The 9,876-nt window shown below is 42.6% G+C and overlaps 1 protein-coding gene across 1 annotated transcript in view; it reads left to right on the top strand.

Moving 5' to 3' along the window:
* NHP2 (NHP2 ribonucleoprotein) overlaps nucleotides 1–9,249 on the top strand; it is an 11,512-nt gene extending 2,263 nt beyond the window's left edge. Inside the window, exons 2-4 of the mRNA XM_077265676.1 lie at nucleotides 2,854–2,923; nucleotides 5,409–5,514; nucleotides 8,344–9,249. Of these exons, the coding sequence (XP_077121791.1) occupies nucleotides 2,854–2,923; nucleotides 5,409–5,514; nucleotides 8,344–8,469 (302 nt within the window). The 3' untranslated portion in view covers nucleotides 8,470–9,249. The remainder of the gene's footprint in view (nucleotides 1–2,853; nucleotides 2,924–5,408; nucleotides 5,515–8,343) is intronic.
* The last annotated feature ends 627 nt before the right edge of the window (nucleotides 9,250–9,876 follow it).

A 9,876-nucleotide genomic window follows, 5' to 3' on the forward strand; every position in this document is an offset into this window, starting at 1 on the left:
ACGTGTATACATTTATATACCTCTGTGACACTGCATGAACATAGACTTACAATTGAGTCCATAAACACTCAGTGTTGTGACCAATCACTGTAGACCTCCAGACCCCCACCAATCAGCAATAAATAGCAGCCCCTGATAGGATTATTTTTTTTTAAATATGCCCTTTAAAGCGTCTCTAGCCAATTCTGTCTCTGTTCACACAAAGCACGTGGTCATGGTAGCAACAGCATAGTGTCAGCGCAGCTTTGACTGTGAGAAGTAAAACCTCACAAGCTAGTGATGGGATTTCCTCACTCTATGAAGACACAAAACATTGGTTTGATCAACCCTTTCATTTTGGATACATTGGAAAAATTCTATTTATGCCTGGTTTTCTGACCTCTATATCTTCTATTATGCAGTTGTGTATACACCGTGTTCCAAATTATTATGCAAATTGGATTTAAGTGTGATAAAGATTTAATTGTTTTGTTTTTCAAATAAACTCATGGATGGTATTGTGTCTCAGGGCTCAATGGATCACTGAAATCAATCTTAAACACATGGGATAATTAGTTTTCCAGGTGATTCTAATTAAAGGAAAACTACTTAAAAATGATGTTCCACATTATTAAGCAGGTCACAGTTTTCAAGTAACATGGGAAAGAAAAAGGATCTCTCTGTTGCTGAAAAGCATCAAATAGTGCAATGCCTTGGTGAAGGGATGAAAACATTAGAAATTTCCTGAAAACTTAAGCGTGATTATCGTACTGTTAAGAGATTTGTGGCTGTATCTGAGCACAGATGTGTTTGTGCTGATAAAGGCATAATGAGGAAGATTTCTCCCAGGCAAGTTCATCGGATTAAAGGTACCTTCACACTAAGCGACTTTACAACGATAACGATAGCGATCCGTGACGTTGCAGCGTCCTGGCTATCGATACCGTTGTGTTTGACACGCAGCAGCGATCAGGATCCCGCTGTGAGATCGCTGGTCGTTGCTGAAAGTCCAGAACTTTATTTCGTCGCTGGATCTCCCGCTGACATCGCTGAATCGGTGTGTGTGACACCGATCCAGCGATGTCTTCACTGGTAACCAGGGTAAACATCGGGTTACTAAGCGCAGGGCCGCGCTTAGTAACCCGATGTTTACCCTGGTTACCATTGTAAAAGTAAAAAAAAAAAAAAAACACATTCTCACATTCCGGTGCCCGGCGTCCGCTTCCCTGCACTCCTCCTGCATCCTGTGTAAGTGCCGGCCGTAAAGCAGAGCGGTGACGTCACCGCTCTGCTCTGTGGGAGATGCCGGAGATGTTCGGCGCTGACACAGGATGCAGGAGGAGTGCAGGGAAGCGGATGCCGGGCATCGGAATGTGAGTATGTGTTTTGTTTTGTTTTTTTTTTACTTTTACAATGGTAACCCGATGTTTACCCTGGTTACCAGGGGACTTCGGCATCGTTGGTCGCTGGAGAGCCGTCTGTGTGACAGCTCTCCAGCGACCACACAACGACTAAACAGCGACGCTGCAGCGATCGGCATCGTCTGTATCGCTGCAGCGTCGCTTAGTGTGAAGGTACCTTAAGAGAGCAGCTGCTAAAAAGCCATTACAAAGCAGCAAACAGATATTTGAAGCTGCTGGTGCCTCTGGAGTCCCTCGAACCTAAAGGTGTAGGATCCTTCAAAGGCTTGCTGTGGTGCATAAACCTACTATTCGGCCACCCTTAAACAGTGTTCACAAGCAGAAATGGTTGCAGTGGGCCCAGACATACATGAAGACTAATTTCCAAACAGTCTTGTTTACTGATAAGTGTTGAGCAACCCTGGATGGTCCAGATGGATGGAGTAGTGGATGGTTGGTGGATGGCCACCATGTCCCAACAAGGCTGCGACGTCAGCAAGGAGGTGGAGGAGTCATGTTTTGGGCCGGAATCATGGAGAAACAGCTGGTAGGGCCCTTTAAGGTTCCTGAAGGTGTGAAAATGACCTCTGCAAAGTATATAGAGTTTCTGACTGACAACTTTCCTCCATGGTATAAAAAGCAGAAATATGCCTTCAGGAGCAAAATCATCTTCATGCATGACAATGCACCATCTCATGCTGCAAAGAATACCTCTGAGTCATTGGCTGCTATGGGCATAAAAGGAGATAAACTCATGGTGTGGCCACCATCTTCCCCTGACCTCAATTCTATAGAGAACCTTTGGAGTATCATCAAGCAAAAGATCTATGAGGGTGGGAGGCAGTTCACATCAAAACAGCAGCTCTGGGAGGCGATTCTGACTTCATGCAAAGAAATACAAGCAGAAACTCTCCAAAAACTCACAAGTTCAATGGATGCAAGAATTGTGAAGGTGATATCAAAGAAGGGTTCATATGTTAACATGTAACTTGGCCTGTTAGGATGTATTGGAGATAAATAGCTTTTTGTTCAGTGAATGTGACCTCCTAATGCTGCAAACTCCACAAATGAGCATTTTCAGTTCTTTAAAACCTATCAAATGTTTAGAAATTGTACTGTGCCTAATAATTTGGAACAGTGCATTTTAAGTTTTTATTCATTTTGGAGATTATACTGTTATCATTGGGAGGTTTATTCAATAAAATTCGATGTATACTCTTACGGGTGATGACTTTTATTAGACTGACTGTCATTTGCACCAACCATTTAGGAAAATCCGAGAAAAATGTCATTTGCGTAATAATTTGGAACATAGTGTATGTGACTCTCAAATATACACAACTCTACCATTGAGTTGAGATGTCATTGGTGTGATCATGTTGGTGGATTTTATCAGTTTATTTTCTTTTAGTGTGAATAGAACTTGTATTTTACAACATCTGTATACTTATCTTTACTACTTTTTCCTTTATAGCTACCAAACACAGGAATATCCGGAGAGGAGTGAAGGAAGTTCAGAAGTTCCTAAATAAAGGAGAAAAGGGGTAAGTGCATGTGTATACTTCTGAATATAGATACTATGGATCATGACAGGTGGTTTGTAGTTGCCCTTTGCTGGTACCTTCACAGATCTTGAATGGAGGACATATGTGTCTGCATATGAGCGGTATACAATACAGCTGGGTGCTTAATGACTGTTTCAACTCTTAAGTTGTCACAAACTCAATATCCCCACACACTCTGTGTAGTCACAGCCAGGCCTCCTCCAGCCCCTCTATGGTGCCCACTTTAGTGCTTTGGCTATGATCTATTTGCTGGAACTGATGCTACATGCAGTACCTAGTTACAAGCGATAGTATCTGCCAATATCTAGTTTAATGCATTGGAGACCAGTTAGAAGCACCTGACCACTCAAATGTTTGACAATGCTTGATACACATGGTAAATAGTAAAACAACCCATGTGATCAAGTTTGTCTTCCCTTAGTATGTGTAGGTGAGCTAAAATACATTGTTAGAAAAGTAAAGGCACCACTCAAATACTTAATCCTAGATATCACTGAATGAAATATTCCAATTGAAGGCTATGTGCACACGTTGCGGATTTGCTGCGGATCCGCAGCGTTTTTTGCAGTGCAAAAACGCTGCAGATCCGCAAGTGATTTACAGTACAATGTAAATCAATGGGAAAAAAAATGCTGTGCTAATGGTGCGGAAAATTCCGCGCGGAAACGCTTCGGATTAAAAGTAGCATGTCACTTTTGTGCGGATCTGCAGCGTTTTTGTACCCATTCCATTATAGAAATCCGCAGGGGTAAAAATGCAAGAAATCCGCACAAAATCCATATAAAAAAACGCATCAAATCCGCACCTGCGTTTTCTGCCAAGAGATGCAGAATCCGCACAAAAAATTTGAGGCTAATCCGCAACGTGGGCACATAGCCGAAGACCTTTATTCATTACATAGTGCAGTGCTTTGAGAACAATAAAACATAAAAATAATCAATGTAAATCAAAATTAATATCCCATGGAGCTCTACTTTTGGAATGATAAAGTGGAACATCAAATTAGAGGCGCTGATCCAACTTCAGTGGAAATGCCTCAAGACAAGGAAATGATGCTCAGTAGTGTGTGGCTCCTCCATGTGCCTGTCTGTCCTCACTACAAAGCCTGGGCATGCTCCTGATGAGGCGGTGGATGTTCTCTTGAGGGAACTCCTCCGAGACATGGATTAAAGCATCCGCCAACTCCTGGACAGTCTATGGTGCAACGTGGCATTTGTGAATGGAACTAAACATGATGTCCCAGATGTGCTTGATTGGATTCAGATCTGGGGAATGCGCCGGCCAGACCATAGCATCAATGCCTTCATCATGCAGGAGCTGCTGACACACTCCAGTCACATGAGGTTTGGCATTGTCCTGCATTAGGAGGAACACAGGACCAACTGCACCAGCATATGGTCTCACAAGGGGTCTGAGGATCTCATCTCGGTACCTAATTGCAGTCAGAGTACCTCTGGCTAGCACATGGAGGGCTGGGCGGCCCTCCAAAGAAATGCCTCTCCACGCCATTGTTGACCCACTGATAAACTTGTCATGCTGTAGGATATTGCAGACAGCAGAACGTTCTCCATGGCATCTCCAGGCTCTGTTACGTCTGTCACATGTGCTCAGTGTGAGCCTGCTCTTATTCGTGAAGAGCACAGGATGCCAATGTTAAATCTGCCAATCTTGGTGTTATCTGGCAAATGCCAATCGCCGTGCATGGTGATGGGCTGTACGCACAACACCCACTTGTGGACGTCAGGATATCATTTCATCTTCATGGAGTCTGTTTCTGACAGTTTGAGCAGCCACATGGATGTTAGTGGCCTGCTGGAGGTCAATTTGCAGGGCTCAGGCAAGGCTCCTCCTGTTCCTCCTTGCACAAAGAAGGAGGTAGTGGTCCTGCTGCTGGGTTGTTGCCCTCTTACGGCCCCCTACACATCTTCTGGTGTACTGTGTCATGCTATCTGTCACATGCTCTGGACACTGTGCTGACACAGCTGCCCTTCTTGTCTCAACTTGCATTGATGTGCTATCCTGGATGAGCTGCACTACCTGAGAAACTTCTGAGAGTTGTAGACACAGCCTCATGCTACTATTCTGTACCTCTATGGGTGAGAAGCAATGACAAAATAAAAGTGACCAAAACAGCCAAAAAGGATGAGAACAGAGAAATGGTCTGTGGTCACCCCCTGCAGAACCACTCCTTTATAGGGGTTGTCTTGCTAATTGCCTATTATTTCTACCTGTTGTCTGTTCCATTTGCACATTTGCAGCAGGAGAAATTGATTCACAATCGGTGTTGCTTCATAACTGGACAAGTTGATTTCACAGACGTGTGATTGACTTGACGTGTGATTGACTTGAAGTTACATTGTGTTGTTTGTGTTCCCTTTATTTTTTTTCTGATCAGTGTACTTAATTGTAAGGCTTTACAGTATGTAGTATATGAATATAGCTTTGTTTTTTTTCTCTCCTTTAGCATTGTTGTCCTTGCTGGTGACACACTTCCTATTGAAGTTTATTGCCATGTTCCTGTCATGTGTGAAGAGCGCAGCATACCATATGCATATGTCCCTTCCAAATCTGTGAGTATAATACATGTACAATGTAAATGACTTTAACTTACATTTTTTTACAATGCAGTTAGTGTGTGAGAGACTTAATAAAGGGGCCCCCAGGTCCATCTCTTACAGATTTAAACTGACGGGTGTCACACAGACACCAAAGTATTTCCTTGTTCTATACCAGATGATTGCATTTGAGTTCCCTACTGTGTTAAAAAAAAAAAAAAACACTAAAGGGTTTACTTTAAATTTTTTTTTTGGACACACTATTTCCTTTTTTTATTATTATTATTATTTGTGTGAAAAAAATATGTAATCATGATCAATATAATGACCCAAACTATAACAATGAATCATTAATCCTGCCCAGTAAATGTGCTGTGTTTTGGTCACTTTTTCAACAAAAATTTAGAGTTCAAAAATTCATACCTGCCTTGCAATTGTACCAATAAAAGCTACAGCCTGCTTAAAGGAGCAAGCAACCATATATCTCCATCAACAGACGGAGCCCCTACATCAGAAAGGATCCGTCAAATACTCCCCCTGCATTCTGAGCCCCACAATGTGCCTAGACTGAAGTTGGCAGCCACGTTTGGCATTAATGTTGCTGGAGAGCAGATTTAAGATGGTCTTTACATGGTGCTTATCTTCAGAAGCACAAACTGAGCACAATATGTTGGGCACGGCAAGTACTAATTTAGAATTTTCACTCTGGAACTTCCACTGTGCATTACCACAAAGTGACACAGGCCAGATTTGCACTACTTTAGCCTGGTTTAAGAAGGTGAAAATGCGCTTTGGCGGGAAGGAGTTGAAAAGTTAAAAATTTTACAGCATAGTGATGTAAAAACAAAATGCCTCCATGCCCAAATTTGGTGAGGCCTTTATAAGATACTAGCTGAAGAGCCCGGCGTTGCCTGGGCATAGTAAATATCTGTGGTTAGTTATAGAACCTCACTTCTCTTATTTTCCCATCACGCCTCTCAGTTTTCCCCTCACATCTTTCATTTTCCCCTCACATCTTTCATTTTCCCCTCACATCTCTCATTTTCTCCCTCACACCTCTCATTCCCCACTAACACTTGTCATTTCGACCTCACATCTGTCATTTCTGATCACTCTACTATTTTCCTTCACTCTTCTCATTTTGCACTCACACCTTTTCATTTTCACCTCACACCTCTTTTTCCCCTCAGTATATACATGTTTGTCATCTCCCTTATATATAGTATACACCTGTATGTCATCTCCTGTATATAGTATATACCTGTATGTCATCTCCCCTGTAAATAGTATATACCTGCTGTATGTCATCTCCTCCTGTATATAGTATATACCTGTATGTCATCTCCTCCTATATATAGTAATACCTGTATGTCATCTCCTGTATATAGTATATACCTGTATGTCATCTCCCCTGTATATAGTATATACCTGCTGTATGTCATCTCCTCTATATACCTATGAGTCATCTTTTATATAGTATATACCTGATGTATGTCATCTCCGACTGTATATAGTATATACGTGTCATCTCCTCCTGTATATAGTATATACCTGTATGTCATCTCCTGTATATAGTATATACCTGTATGTCATCTCTTCCTGTATATACCTGTATGTCATCTACTGTATATAGTATATACCTGTAAGTCATCTCCTCCTGTATATAGTATATACCTGTGAGTCATCTGCTCCTGTATATAGTATATATGTGTGTCATCTCCCCTGTATATAGTATGTACCTATATGTCATCTCCTCCTGTATTAGACCTCGTTCACACATTATTTGGTCAGTATTTTTACCTCAGTATTTGTAAGCTAAATTGACAGCCTGATAAATCCCCAGCCAACAGTAAGCCCACCCCCTGGCAGTATATATCAGCTCACACATACACATAATAGACTGGTCATGTGACTGACAGCTGCCGTATTTCCAATATGGTACATTTGTTGCTCTTGTAGTATGTCTGCTTATTAATCAGATTTTTATTTTTGAAGGATAATACCAGACTTGTGTGTGTTTTAGGGCGAGTTTCATGTGTCAAGTTGTGTGTGTTGAGTTGCGTGTGGCGACATGCATACGATTTTTGTGAGATGAGTTTTGTGTGGTGACATGCGTGTAGTAACTTGTTGTGTGTCGAGTTGCATGTGACAGGTTAGTGTAGCAAGTTGTGTGCAGCAAGTTTTGCGTGTGGCGAGCTTTGTGTGGTGCGTTTTGAGTATGTGCAAGTTTTGTGTGAGGCAACTTTTGCATGTGTAGCAACTTTTGTGCATGTGGCAATTTTTCCGCGTGTGCAAGTTTTGCACGTGTGGCGAGTTTTCCATGAAGTGAGTTTTGCACGTGTGGCGAGTTTTGCGTGAGCCTAGTTTTGCGTGAGCCTAGTTTTGCATGTGGCGAGTTTTGAGCGGTGACTTTTGTTTCGACTTTTATGTGGCGAGGTTGGTGTATGTGTGGTGAAATGTGCGCTGAGGGTGGTATACGTGTTCAAGCACGTGGTAGTGTGTGGCGCATTTTGTGTGTGTTCATATCCCCGTGTGTAGTGATTATCCCATGTCGGGCCCCCACCTTAGCAACTGTACGGTATATACTCTTTGGCGCCATCACTCTCACTCTCTAAGTCCCCCTTGTTCACATCTGGCAGCTGTCAATTTGCCTCCAACACTTTTCCTTTCACTTTTTCCCCATTATGTAGATAGGGGCAAAATATGAAGAATAGAAGAATATGGTTCTTTAGGATTGTTGTGCATTTATTCAATTTGTTTAGTTAATGCCCTGAGCAAACAATTGCTGCAAACAAAAATTGTCAACAGGCATGTAATAATACTGCTGGTGTTTCTTTCCATCAGGCCCTAGGTGCTGCTGCTGGCTCCAAGCGCCCAACCTGTGTAATATTAATTAAATTTAACGACGACTATGAAGATGCATTTAATGACTGTTTAGAGGAGGTGCAAGCGCTTCCTTTACCCTTCTGAGGTATTTGCGTATTACATACATTGAAACCACGGCATTTTCCTTTGGGAGAGAAGACCACCCTGATCTTAGTATATTGAAGATTTTATATCGCTGCAAATGTAATTGTCGTGTCAGAGGTTTCACTATAATTTGTGCCTCTGTATGTCTGAAAGACATGCAGGTGTTTGTATTTTTTACTGTATAATTTTCTCCTGTATAATTCAGTTCTCTAACATTTTTGAAAGTATCACATTTTAGTAGTTCTTGATTGGGTCCTCTATGTAGATACATGGTGATTTTTAATCTGCAAATGTCAATATAACATTTTGTTAAAAAAAAATAATAATAATCTTTTGTATTTATTGGGCAGTCTAGAACTATTTAATTTTCTACACATATATAATATAACTAAAATGTATTTTCTGCTTACTAATATCTGTTACATGTACATTAAAGCAAATTTGTCAGTTTTGAAATATCTGTAGAACTAGCAAAATTTCCATATATATATATATATTTTTTTCCCCAAGTTCGAAGTCCAGTATGTTTTATCATAGTTAACATCTTCCTTTTGTTGAGTGTACCAGTGCGTCCAATTTTTAAGTCCAAGATATGATGCTGGCTCATGAGCTCATCTTGCATCATTCCCAGTGGAGTAGATGCTGGCTTTGTTATATAGCCAGCATCTGCATCTAACAGCAATGAGTGGATGACGATCAGTTATGCTGGTGCTTTTGTGAAGACCAGCCTATGGCTGAGCTTCATAGGTGACTATGATTTATTCAGTCTCCCATGACAGCACCACGAGAGAGGGGATCCTCCCTTCAGGGACAAGAAACCTACAGATATAAAAAGGCAGCACCTCTCCCACGCATCATTTGGTTTCCAGTCCCTGACGGGAACCTGTTCCTACAGACATACTTGTGAAGGAAGATTCGACTGATCCCAGGCCCGGTTGGTCGGTTTGGGTAGCGTGGGCCCGTGCCTCAGCCTGTGTGGGGTCCATGGAAGCGCCACAGTAGGTCCAAGGTTGAATGCACGACTGAGCAGGTGGAGGGGTGTCCGGTGGATCACCAAGCCGGAAGAATGTGAGTATGTCCCTGAAGATTCTGTGGGTCCGTCTTGGTGCTGCCGAGACTGTGGTGTATCCTGGGACAGGCGTTGCCTGGGGTCTGGCTGGAGGCTTGGCCGATGACGCATCCTGGGCGGGCGATGTGATGCAGTTGGGGGTGGAGCCAGGGGTGCGTCCGGGTTTGCCTGGATGCCAGCTGGCTAAACTGGATGGTGGAGCCGTGGGGCTGTGGCCAGTATCTGGGGAGCACCTGGCTCCAGTGCAGGCCAGGACCGGTGGCTCAGTCTGCAGGAGGCCGGGTCACTGGGGGTGTGACAGGTCTGGAGGAGAAAGGCTCCAAGACCTGCTGACCTAG

The sequence above is a fragment of the Ranitomeya variabilis genome, chromosome 5 (assembly GCF_051348905.1).
Source record: "Ranitomeya variabilis isolate aRanVar5 chromosome 5, aRanVar5.hap1, whole genome shotgun sequence".
Lineage (NCBI taxonomy): Eukaryota > Metazoa > Chordata > Amphibia > Anura > Dendrobatidae > Ranitomeya > Ranitomeya variabilis.